At 41.4% G+C, this 13,556-nt stretch overlaps 1 protein-coding gene across 4 annotated transcripts in view; it reads left to right on the forward strand.

Annotated features, from left to right (window-relative positions):
• ncoa2 (nuclear receptor coactivator 2) overlaps positions 1-13,556 on the forward strand; it is a 77,596-nt gene that overhangs the window by 46,710 nt on the left and 17,330 nt on the right. For all 4 annotated transcript variants that reach the window (XM_057322325.1, XM_057322324.1, XM_057322326.1 and 1 more), the window contains exons 6-11: positions 125-302; positions 1,620-1,802; positions 4,587-4,688; positions 5,342-5,482; positions 6,495-6,642; positions 8,100-9,351. In XM_057322325.1, the coding sequence (XP_057178308.1) occupies positions 125-302; positions 1,620-1,802; positions 4,587-4,688; positions 5,342-5,482; positions 6,495-6,642; positions 8,100-9,351 (2,004 nt within the window). The remainder of the gene's footprint in view (positions 1-124; positions 303-1,619; positions 1,803-4,586; positions 4,689-5,341; positions 5,483-6,494; positions 6,643-8,099; positions 9,352-13,556) is intronic.

A 13,556-nucleotide genomic window follows, 5' to 3' on the forward strand; every position in this document is an offset into this window, starting at 1 on the left:
GATGTGTACACTGGCTCTTATGTCCGCATGTCCTCTTCATTTAATAGTATTTGTGTGTTTGCTGAGCGTCTGTGCTGGCAGTGCTAATGTTTGGCTGTGTTTTTCTCTCTTATCTCTCCTCTAGGCCTTAGACGGGTTTTTCTTTGTTGTGAACATGGAGGGGAACATCGTGTTTGTGTCAGAGAATGTGACGCAGTACCTGAGGTATAATCAGGAGGAGCTGATGAACACCAGTGTGTACAGTATCCTGCATGTGGGAGACCACAACGAATTCATCAAAAACCTCCTGCCCAAGTCACATGGTGAGATGAGCTTTCGCTTTCTTTTCTACTTTCTTCCTTTCGCTCTTTTTTTTTTGCTGTTTCTTTCGCTCCTTTTACTTTTTCTTTCACTCTTTCTTACTGTCAAGATTGAGTTAAACGTTGTTCCTCCCAATCTCATATTAATCTTGAGTACCTATACAGAAGTATTGCATACGTCGAAGAGTATTTAGTTTGATCACATTTATAAAAGAGAGATACAGCTGTACTATTATTTCCGGAAAAACACGAGATGCTGGAGGCAGGCACGAGGGATGGAACTATAGCACAAGCACACAATAACATTACATCATCGCATTAATCCCTTTGTGTTTTTTACATTATCCATGTAACGTTACGCTGCCGATTGCCAACAAAACACAGACAAATGACTTAGTTTGACTTACCGCATGCGGTTCATGTCCGGCATCTTTTAGCACTGGGGCCGCGCCATCTATCAGTTTCAAACAATCTCCAAATCCACCGTTTATATAACATCCATCACTGAAATGCCGTGAACAAAAAACCTACTGACTTCTCTCACTATCGCAAGTGTAACGAGCTGCAGCTGCAGGCCCACAGCGCCGCCAATCTTGATGGTCTTACCATCACCCGTGCTATGTCTTTCGCCTTGCCGAGCTTTTCTGGGAGAATTGCCCAATAAAAGGAATAGGATCCCTGTTACGAAACAGGGATCCAGACTTATAAAAAACTTTCCGAAACAAGTTGGAGTGCTGGGGGAGTATCAAGCACAGAAATACTACGTCATACGCCAACTCATTTTTTAAAAAGTTGACCATGTTAAGCATGAGAAGACAGCACGTTTAACAGTGTAATGAAGTCAGAATGCATGAAACACCATTAAATCCCCCCTTTCACTCTTTCTTTCGTTCATTATTTCATTTGTTAGTTCTTTCTTCCTCTCTTTCTTTTAACTTTCTTTTATGTTTTCTTTCACTCTTTCTTACTTTTGTTTCTTCTTTTCTTTGTTTCTTTCTTACTTACTTTTACTCTTTCTTTGTTCTTTCTTTCTTGCGCTCTTTCTTTATTTCACTCTTTCGCTCTTTCACTCTTTCTTTCGTTCATTATTTCGTTTGTTCTTTTCTTTCTTTTCTTCTGTTCCTTGTTTAATGAGAGCTGTGACGCTTCACCTCAAACTGTCAATTCTCCTTTCCTATTCTAATTTTTCCTTGAAAATCAATGACTTCCTCTCCCTTTGCTGCTGCGATGTGGAAAGCACTTTATTGAGTAAGGAAATACTGTGGGATACTGATTCAAATGAATGACAGCAAGTTATGTGTTTTCACCTCCCTCCAACAGTAAACGGGGGACCGTGGTCCAACGAGAATCCCAGGCGGAACAGCCACACCTTTAACTGCCGCATGCTGGTGAACCCTCACAGTGAGGCTGAGGAGACGCAGGATCACGAGGTGCAGCAGAAATATGAGACCATGCAGTGTTTCGCTGTGTCTGAACCAAAGTCCATCAAAGAGGAGGGAGAGGGTGAGCCACGCTTTCTTAAAACACATTTAAGCCACACGAACTCAACTCTAGATTTAACACTTTCACTAATCCGCAAATGAGCAGATTTTACATTTACACTTTTATCCACACCCTTTTATTCAAAGTGACTTACAGTGCATTGAAGGTTTACTTTTTTTTTTTAATCGAACCCATGAGCGTTGTGTTAGCAGCGCAATGCTCTTGTCTCAAAGTCGCATCGCATGACATTCCAGTTTATTTAAGAAATTAACCATTTATAACATACATCAATATTTACTGAGAAATAGCTGTGCATCCATACAAGTGAACCGCCTCTGCGTTTAAATTTGAGTGCCTCTTAAAACACGTTGAAGCAACACTAAGCTTTGACAGTTGTTCCTGACATTAGTGAGAGAAGTGAGTTTTCCTGTTGCTAAAATTTAGTCTGGGATTCATTGGCTCTTTCTGCTTCTACACTTCCACCTCACGGAGTCACTCAGAGTTCAGGGTGCATTTGAGACCCACTTCTCCACTGGATCGTTTTGGCTTTGGTTTCGGCCCTGGCTTGTGTGTGTGTGTGTGTGTGTGTGTGTGTGTGTGTGTGTGTGTGTGTGTGTGTGTGTGTGTGTGTGTGTGTGTGTGGTGTGTGTGTGTGTGTGGTGTGTGTGTGTGTGTGTGTCGTGTGTGTGTGCGTGTGTGTGCGGTGTGTGTGGTGTGTGTGGTGGTGTGTTGTGCGTGCGTACAGTAAGCATGAGGGAAACGAGAGATGTTTATGTGTTTAATGTTGTTCCCCTCATTTCTCACACTTACGTTCTCTCCCTTTCTCTCAACACCACACACACACACACACACACACACAATGTTTAATTCTGGGTACTGTGGTGTGTTGAGTGATAAGAGTCTCTTTTTATGGCTGTTTGCTGTGTGCAGCTGCTTTTCACCTGGCACAGAGGAGAAAGAAAGGAGCAGGATGGTGAGGAGAAGGGTATAGAGGAGAGAGAGGAGAGAGAGAGAGAGAGAGAGAGAGGAGGAGAGAGAGAGAGAGAGAGAGAGAGAGAGCGAGAGAGAGAGAGAGAGAGAGAGAGAGAGAGAGAGAGAGAGAGAGAGAGAGAGAGAGAGAGAGAGAGAGAGAGAGAGAGAGAGAGAGAGAGAGAGAGAGAGAGACGGAAAGAGTTTATTACAGAGCTTCATACAGTTCCAACTTGAGACCACCCAAGGGTCTCTTCAAAAGCTGCGTTTGTACATTCAAACCCCTTAAACATAGTTTTATTATAGTAAAAGCGTAGTAACCATTTTTTGTGGCTTGATTACCATTTGTATAAGATTACCTTTACATTTGCATTTATGCATTTGGCAGATGCTTTTATTCAAACCTTTATTGTTACTGTTAGTTTTACTACAGATTTCAGATAGACGGTGGTTAGTTTAGCAAACCAAATTTGTGGTGACTACGCTTTTATTACAAATATAGCAAAAAAAGATAGTTGCTATATTTAAACCACAGTTCATTTTATAAGAGAAGGCCCGTTCTCACCAGCTGATGCAAAATTGAATATTCAAAAATTTTCCCCACGGAGAACCATTTCTAACTGTGTCTTTCTCTGAAACCAAACGTTTTGTAATATATCCTAATTGTGCAATTGGAGAAGAGAATCTAAGCAATCAGACTTATAGTATTCACCTAACGGCAAATAAAACAGGAATCCATATCTGAAGACCAAAATTTTATAGAGATTTGACTTGCATTGGTAAACAACCACTCAAAACACCTTAGCAACTACATGGCAACACCCTGACAACCCCCCGAGCAAGCGCCACCCACTTTTCTAAATCTTCAAAAACTTGAACTGTTGACTTGGATTACACACAGGTCTCGACTACACTGTAATAAAGTGTTACTCCGTCAATTTGATCTGGTGTCTTTCTTCTCCTCTGTTTTATTTATTATATCTGATCATCTATGTGTCAGATGTGATGTGTCAGATTGGTGGAGGATGTAGTGCTCATGTATGATCTTTTGGTGGGTGGATGAGGGATGACTTCTCTAACTCTGTCTCCATGGGAGCAGCACAGCAGGGTCAGCCTCCACAATGACACACAACCAAAAGGTCACATTCCATCATATCACCCCACGCTCCTCTCTGCTCCGCCCCCTCAACACACACACACAGAACAAATGCCTCATCATTCATACTAATAATCTGTCTCAATCCGATTATGTTAAGGGCTGAGCGATACATCATGCATTCAGAATGCATTTGCTGGCAACATTCTTGGTTGGCCATTAAAGGCGGGGTAACCGATTTCCGAATTGCGCTTTTGACAGCTGAGTCGGGCCGAGTACCAAAACAACCTTGTAGCCAATCAGCAATAAGGTGCGCAGTGCACAGGACAGACATTAGCCGAGCCGAGCGCTGACGAAAGCGAAAGATGGGGGTAGGGGTGTGTTTGTTTTGGTGATTTGAACATCAACAACGGCTCAAGAGAAATCGGACACCCTGCCTTTAAAGTTTATAAAGAGTGTATCATTATGCATTGTATCTCAATTTTTAGGAATTAGGATTAGATGTAGGAAATGGAATTTTGTAAAATGATTCGAAATTCTGATTCATAAAGTTTGTTGTGTCATTGCTCAAACGGTTCACGTGCATTGTCATGTGACATTTGTAGTGTATTTGAATGTTTTCTTTGGTAAATATTGCTGTTCATTACGATGTATTGTTAAATTGGTTCAGTATAAATAAAAATCACTATAATTTATTTCAATAAAATAGCCTTAACTGTGTTCTCATTCTCTGACTGTAGATTTCCAGTCGTGTCTGATCTGCGTCGCACGGAGAGTACCCATGAAAGAGAGACCCATGCTCCCCACGCAAGAGAGCTTCACCACCCGCCAAGACCTCCAAGGTAACCATGCCAACGCCGCCCCTCTCCGCATACTCTTCAAAGAGCGTTTACATCACAGTTAGTGTTATCTGAATGCTCAGCCCCTCATTTAAAACAACAGAGACTTAAAGCCCAAAGGACTGCTTTAGATGACATGTACTGGCTTTTACAGTTTAACCTTTTAATAGGTTTAATAGGTCACACTTTTATTCAATGAGGGAGGTGAAGCACGAGTCATTACCCAGTAAGATTTCGCAACTGGGATATTTATAGCGCCATCAAAAAAAACCAGGAAGAAATTAAAAATCTATAATTTCTTGCAATAGTGCCAACATTTTTATCCTCAGCACAAATGTGATGTTTTGAGCAGCGTTGTGTTATTGTAATGGAGCTTCTTCAGTTGATGTGTTTCACATGATCACATATTAATATCAAGCAGTTTTTTGTCATACCAGCCACACCTGTTTTCACATTCTTATGTGGCCAGTTAATGTAAACCCCCCAGTTTTCTCTTTATTGTCATTCAGGTTCTTTGAAACCGAGATGGGTCGGACATGGTTTAAGATGTTTTTGTTACAGTTCTTGCAAGGCTGTATTGATATTCCTCAAACTTCTGCATGTAACATGTATTGCGACAGAAACACCAAGCTACATTTCTTTGGGTGTGTTTGTAGGTAAGATCACCTCACTGGACACCAGCCTGTTACGAGCGTCTATGAAACCAGGCTGGGAAGATTTGGTGAGAAGATGCATTCAGCGCTTTCACCTCCAGAATGATGGAGACATGTCATTCGCCAAACGCCATCAGCAAGAAGGTACCGTCCAACTGTCCGGTTAATCTACTTATGAGATACTAGTATTCATTATTTGCTTTCACATATACATCCTTGTTGTTGAAATGCTTGGAAATCGTTTCTGTTGGTTTAGGCAGTTTTGTAGTGGTGCCATGAATGATTAATCGCATCCAGAATAAAAGTTTGTGTTTACATAATATTTGTCTGTGTATATTACATTTGTATTTATAAACACAAAAGCATACACATACATGCATATATATATATAGGAAATATTAAGATGTATTTATTGTATTTTTACCAATAATTGAAATTATGTATTAACATTTATTATTTTTTATATTTTGTAGTTTTCTTAAACATATGCATGTACTGTATGTGTATGTGTTTATAAATACAAAGTTAATATGCACAGTACACAGTACATATATCATGTAGTCATAAACGTTTATTTTGAATTTTGAATTAATCCCGATTCTGTCTCAAAGTGTGTCATAATTTTTGAATCGGCTGACAATATTCATGTTTATTATGTCATGAATATTAATCAAACTATTCTAACAAGAAAAAGAAAAAACTTTGTAATTCTTCTTGTTGTATTCTTGTTGATTTATCGATGCTTTACTTGATAATTACATAATCTTTAAGCAATGTGTACTTGAGAATTGAGAAATATTTGAAAGTTACATGGCTCTGTTTGAATTTATATGAATATTTAACTTTATAAAAGAGGATAGTTCACTCAAAAAAGAGGACTGGCTTTCCATGACTTTCCTTCTTCTGCAGAACATAAAAGAAGATATTTTGAAGAATGTTGGTAACAATGGGCAGTACCCATTGACTGTCTGTATAACAGAAGTGAAAGGGTACCGCCGTTGTTCGGTAACATTCTTCAAAATATATTCTTTTGTGTTCTGCAGAAGAAAGTCATACATTTGAAATGACAGAAGTTTCATTTCTGGGAAAACTATCTCTTTAAACATGGCAAAGAATGGTCAAATGCAAAACTTGTGGATTTGTGTGTGTTTTGTAGTGCTAAGGCACGGGCAGGCATTCAGTCCCATCTACCGGTTTTCCCTGTCCGACGGGACCATTGTCTCGGCTCACACCAAGAGCAAACTGGTTCGCTCACCTGTCACCAACGAGCCGCAGCTCTACATGTCCCTGCACATCTTACAGAGGTACCCGCTTCCCCACCGCACAACCTACTCACGTCTGCTGTATCTGATTCTGTTTTTAACACAAATGTTTCTTTCCGTGGGTGTGTGTGAACTACCTGGTTAAGTGTCATCATTTCTAACCCTCTCATTGCTTCCTGTGCGATTCGCCTCCGTGTTTGTGAGCAGTACGTACGTGTTCTAGTTCTGACAAGCCCAGATAATGACCTCACGCTGAAGTCTCACCGTCATGTGAGAACATTCAACCGTGTTTTCCCAGAGGCCGATGCTGGTCTCCAAACATTCCAGCGCAACCAAGAATAACACAACTCCCTCAAGTCACAGCTACACATTGGCAAATTTCACATCACCCCTGATAGTCTTGTTTTTATCACCGATTAAATTAAGAATTATTTGTTTTGAGGAAAACTTTCCTAAAATAAAAGTTCTGACGTTATAAACAGTATTCTGCACTATTTGTTCACAAATTGAATTAAAAGTAACCATTTCTTGCTCAAAGCTATCGTATGTCACAGACTGCTTGTATGATGCTTTTATGTTCTTTTTGAAACTTAAAAAACACCTGTTCCCATGCGTTGCCATGGATGCACGCAACCACATCACGTGGACCCTATTGACCCACAGTTGTCTCCGCAGCGGGCAGTTGTGAACAGTTTCACAGTTTCTAACAGTGTCTATCTCTCGAAGCATGCGAGGGAGGAACGCAGCCTTGGTTTCTGAGACAATAGCAGCAGTGTTAGGCCGGGGTGTCGAGCACAGATAAACATTAAACCCGGTGTGAGCTCACATCAGGGGGGCGGTTGTCTTAAAGCACAGCATCTCTCGCACAGTAACACACAGTATAGCCTGGCCATTGATTCATCCTGCACACTGAACAAAAGCATCACTATGCATTTATCAGCGAAAGCCCCTCCGAGAGAGTTTTGGAACATAGTTTGTTGATAGCTTTACACCCCAAAGGTTTTTTTACCCGTTAGAGCGCGATGAAACAGCACAATGGCACACTTTCTTTTTCACATGGCTTGTTTTCAAGGATGAGCGATACAGTTTGTCCCCTTCTTTGACGAAACATACTTTAGATTATGAAGCCATGCTTGAAATTCCTCTTAAGCTTATTTGTTCTGATTCCTTGTTCGGTGCTCTGGAAGAGCCGTTTGCTGTGTACGAGATTAATTTAACAAATGACTGCGCTGGATTAATGTAATGAAGCAGTTTCAATGGAATTTACTCCGCGTCACGTGGAAATCAATTTTAATTACTTGAATCGCAATTAAACGACTTTGTCGACAACAGTGTGTCCCAACCTGGCGGCCCTGACTAATATTTGTTGTTTTTTTATTCTTATTTTTGTCACTTTATTTTATCTACCAATTTTAATTAAAACTAGATTGTTATATTGTGTTGTTTATTTTATGTTAACGTGCTGACTGTAATACTAATACTAATATTTTTATTTGCAGGGAGCAGCCCGTATGTGGTATGACTCCAGACCATGGAGCTAATCAGGCAATGGGCAAATCCATGAACCCCATGAGCTCTCCCAACACAGCTGGTTCCTCTGGCGCCCCCCAGGGGCAGGATTCCACCGTCAGCAGTAACACATCCACTTTCCCCTCCCCCGGTGGTCAGAAAGAGCCCGGTGCCATCGGCCCTTTGCAGGGTCACCGGTTCGGCTGCCCGGGCACCATGAGCCATTCTGCGACCATGCAGGCTGCTACCCCGCAGGGCAGTGGGTATCCACTGAAGTTGAGCAGCCCATCTCAGGGCAGTCCAGGCATGCTTTCTCCACGCCACCGAGCCAGTCCTGGAGTGGCAGGTTCTCCGCGATTGCCCCCTCCTCAGTTTTCCCCAGCGGGCAGCCTCCATTCGCCTGCAGGAATGTGCACTAGCAGTACAGGTGGCAACGGTGGGGCAGGTGGTAACCATGGTTACACAAGCAGTTCCCTTAACGCACTTCAGGCACTTAGCGAGTGCCACGGCGTGAGCCTCGGCCCATCACTGGGCTCGCCAGACAGGAAGTTAGGATCTCCAGCCGCGGTGGGCGTCAATCCTCACTTGATGAACAAAATGGGCGCCTCCGATTCGTACGGAGAGCAGAACCAATCGGAACATGGCGGTACAGGTCAGGACGACGGCATCGAACAGCCGAGAGACGAAAAAGGCAACATCAGCCAATTTAACACAGAGGGTGACCCACAAAACCGGCTACGCGACAACAAAGGCCACACTAAACTCCTACAGCTTCTCACTACTAAAACTGAGCCTATTGAGTCCACCTCACCGCCTCCGATGCCCGGTGGAGATCCAGGCTGTAAGGACCCCATCGGTGGTCTAGGGAACGGTGGCATGGGGCCTCAGAGCGCGTCACACGCTACCACCCTCAAGGAGAAGCACAAGATACTACACAGACTTCTCCAGACCAGTTCATCGCCCGGCGATCTGGCCAAGCTCACGGCCGAGGCCACGGGGAAGGAGATGTGTCAGGATTCTGCCAGTGGGGAGGCCAACGGGGCAGAATTGGCTATTAAACAAGAACCCGTTAGCCCGAAAAAGAAAGACAATGCTTTGCTGCGCTACCTACTGGACAAAGATGACAACGCTCTCAAGGATAAAGGCATCAAGATGGAGCCGAGCGAGATAAAGGTGGAGGGCAGTAAGATGCCCGTAATTAAAACGGAGAAGAATGATGGAGGGTACGAGCGGGGGGAGCAGGTGAGTGATGTCATGAACTTTTTTATATATGGCCATAGAAGTTTAACTCAACAGGCAGCATCTGTTTGATACTAAATTTGTGATACATTCATAAAGCAAGATCAGTTTACTTAAAAACATTTGTTAAGACATCTTAATAGTAAATAAAACATCTTTTGGAGTATAGATTTTTTTAAATGAAGTTGATCTTTTCATAAATGTTTGGATCAAATAGGCACTAGAGTAAAAACAGAACTTTTTACACGCAGTTCTCCATCAGCAGCTGTTTTGAGTAGTTAAAGGGATACTTCACCCAAAAATGAAAATTCTGTCATCATTTACTCACCTACACCAAATCTGTATAAATGTATTTGTTCTGATGAACACAGAGAAAGATATTTGGAAGAATGCTTGTAACCAAACAGATCTTATCCCCCCCATTGACTCCCATAGTAAGAAAAATTACTTTGTTGATGAACACAAGAGAAGAAATTTCGAAGAATGTAGGACAGCAAACCATCACTTTTGACTACGATTGTATTTTTTCCTACTATGGTAGTCAATGGAGGGCAAAACCTGTCTGGTTATAAGCATTATTCCAAATATCTTTCTCTGTGTTCATCAGAACAAAGAAATGTATACAGATTTGGAACTCGAAGGTGAGTAAATGATGACAGAATTTTCATTTTTGGGTGAAGTATCCATTTACGAGAGAGTCAAAAAATTTGAGAAATCACAGATTTCAAAAGTATAGTGCGATACTTTCATAGTATTCACACAATGACGAAACCAATAAGAACACAGACACATTCAGTCACTCTTATCTCCTGCTTGTGTTTGTTTCTGTACCCCGTGTGCCCCTCGTGCTCTGTTCTTTTCATTCTGTTTTATTTCTCCCCGTTTGGGCGTGAAACTGGAGCAAACAACAGATTTATAAACCGGCCAATGAAGCCCCAGATCGAGGCAGTATGGTAACAGCGGGGATATAAATGACTCAACCAGCTGGAGAGAGAGAGAGAGAGAGAGAGAGAGAGAGAGAGAGAGAGAGCAACTTCTGCTCTCCCCCTCTCTCTCAGCTCTTCTGACACAGGAAGTCGATTCTGTGGGAAACTGGCAGGACTTTCTCAGAAGCGCCTCTGTGACATTTGCAAAAAAGCATCTCGGTTGCGCTCGTCGCATCTCATCTGGCACAGCGGTTGGCACATGCCCTGCAGAGCTGGCAACGGGCACCAATCAGACCTGGCACAGAGGCGGTAAAGTGAGAGAAATGTCTGGGCCCCGGCAAAAGAATAGAGAGATTATCCTGTATATGTGTGTGTTTGTATTCATTGGCTCTCCCGGGTCTCTTTTGAAATCTGTTGATTGAGCCACAAATTGAGTCATAGTTGTCAAATCAAAGCAGCGGTCTATGGTAGCTGTTGCAGTTAGCATAATGATCACGCCGCCCCTCGGTTACCAGGAAAAGACCAAGAGTTCAGCTGGAGAGGAACCGTCACCACGACAGCGCCATTGAGAACACAAAGTGCGGTTTACAGAGCAGGATGACAACAGCGGGACAGGAAGACTGATGCGGGAGATGCTCCGGCAGAAAAACCGAGCTTTGTGAGAATGAGGCAGGAGGAAATGAGGAGAGTGTTGAGAGAGAGAGGCTGAGCTACAACCTTTAGTGTGTTGTTTACCTAGAAAACATTTTAAGTGGCATAGGCGTATGAAAGGTGTTTCAAACAGTAGGTGGCAAATGTACTAGTCGTTCAGGACATTTAATTAAAGGCAGCATTATTCCGTTCATGTTTTTCATAGATGAAGCAATTACAGAATGCATGAAATTAGTCCTTATGAAATTGAAACTGACCCTATTAACTTTTTAGTCGAGATGCGCGGATATATCGTCTAATAATCCGTATCGATCGATAAAAGCAATTTTCAAAAGCAATCGGACGATAGTTTAAAAACAGCCGATGATCAGGGCCGATATATCCTGTCAATCAAAAGATGAGAGCAATATGCAATGAACTTGTGCTCAGTTAATATTGAACATCAAACATTTTCTATACACAGTCATTATATGAATGAATAACATTCAGAGAGATTAGAAATATTCATTTAATCTTTAGAATCTGTATCTGCAGATATCAGACTGAGTAATCTGCTCTCGGTGGAGAAATTTTGTATCGGTGCATCTCTACGTTTTTCTATACATTACGAGGCTGTTGGTACACAAGTTAATACACTTTTTTGGTTTTGTGTTTGTAATCATATATCTGACAATGTGCTTTCGCTTTGGTGTGGCAATCCTGATGTCAGTTTGGCGGCTTGGACAGAACATCTGTTAACCCCTCCCCTCCTTGTTTTCTATATGTTAGCCCCTCCCCTCCTTGTTTTCTATATGTTAGCCCCTCCCCCTCCTTGTTTTCTATATTGTGTTCTATTTTTCTCATTCAATATTCTGTTTATTCAGAAGTAGGTCACAACAGAGGAGTTGATCGCCATGTTTGAAATACCAGTGTATTCTCGTGTAGATTTTTAGATGATTTATTTAAGCTAATGAAAAGATCCAGAAAGACCAAACTAACAGTGACCTCGCACCACTCGTGTGATGAGTGGCAGGCTGATGTGAGAGAAGCACAGCTGAGGATGAAGAGAAACAGAGATCTGTATTAAAGGTCATGATAGAGAGAGCAGAGCTAAAGGATTCTTCAGCGACACCGCTCCAGTTTGTGACGCATGCTGACACATTTGCATTAATGCAGCCACATGAATGATTTCATCAGTATCATTCAATGCATAGGGTTATTTGAGTGTTTTACCTTTAAATCCTTGACTGGCTGTAATGACAGCATGACTTTTAATAATGCAGTATTTTTTATCATGGGTGGTAGAAATGACCCAGATGCACATATCTTTGTCACCCGGGACCTGTATTTCCCAGTCTGCATCTCTAGAGGTCTAGTAAGCAGTCTACATTAACGTCATCTTAAGGCATTATTAGCACACTCACAAAGCGCTTTTAGGCCAAATTCAGCACAGCACATATCCTGTTAAAGCAATCCCACAATGCATCGCAACAGGTTTAGAGAAGTCCCAAATCAGCCATTTCCATTTAGTTAAAATGCTTCCTTTGTAGGCAGCTCCCTATGTAGGCATCAAGGTTTTAGACACACTTCTGTACACTAAGGTGCATTTGTTGGTGGCCACACTGGTTTGTCTTCTATGTATTTGCTTTCTATGTGCATCTGTGTGTGTTTGCATGTACAGTCTGACACTTGCAGTTTCTCTATGTGCTTGCGAAAGGCACACGTGCGTCCCGGCAGCAGGAAGTGTGAGTCAGGATGTCACTCCTCTGCCCTTCCAAACCCCTCACAGAGCCCTCTAATCGGCACCTTTACACCATTCCTCAGTAACACACACACGGTGCAGACAGCTGTCCCCACGCTGACATTGTCGCTTCATTGGTAGTTCTTCTATGTATCAATTAACCCCACAACCCCTCTTACCCTGCAGTCGTGCTCCTGTCTACACGGCTAACTACCCCCACCCCATCGACCCAGCTTTAAGCAATCTCATTTCCTCTTTGGACTAACGATTGTATTCTTAGCTTGTTTATGTGTTTAGCATTGACAGCATTTCTATAGGTTAACTTTAGTTGTACTTAATCGGGAATTTGAAAGAAATGCTGTCGAACAAGTTCTTTAACATAATTAGCAAGTAAAGATTGCAATTGCAATATATCAGGTGTGGATGACTATAATCTGAATACTGTGTAAAGAACCGCTGTAATATTGTATTGCTAGTGAGGATGGAAGTCTTCTTAATATGACAATATTGCCATTCTGTATATTAGTGTAGTATGGTGTAGTACTACTTATGTGTTTATTTTTACCATTATTTATTTGTCAGATCTTCTTTTAATGTCCTTGCAGTTTTTTGGACAGTATATATTTTTAATATATTTTAATAAAAATAATAAATACAACAATAAATTATTATTATTTGTACGATTATTATCAATAATAATAATATGTTATGATACATGTTGTTAATAATGTGTGATCATATTTATAGATAATATTTTTCATACCTCAGAACTGTTAAAGCAAACAACTAAATATATTTTTTATTAAAGCTAATATTAATAATAATTATTGTTATTATTATACACATAATAATAATTACAATAATATGTTATGATGTATGTTAATTAGGGATGCACCGATACCAGTATCTGT

Source organism: Triplophysa rosa, linkage group LG23 (assembly GCF_024868665.1).
Source record: "Triplophysa rosa linkage group LG23, Trosa_1v2, whole genome shotgun sequence".
NCBI classification, from domain to species: Eukaryota; Metazoa; Chordata; class Actinopteri; order Cypriniformes; family Nemacheilidae; genus Triplophysa; species Triplophysa rosa.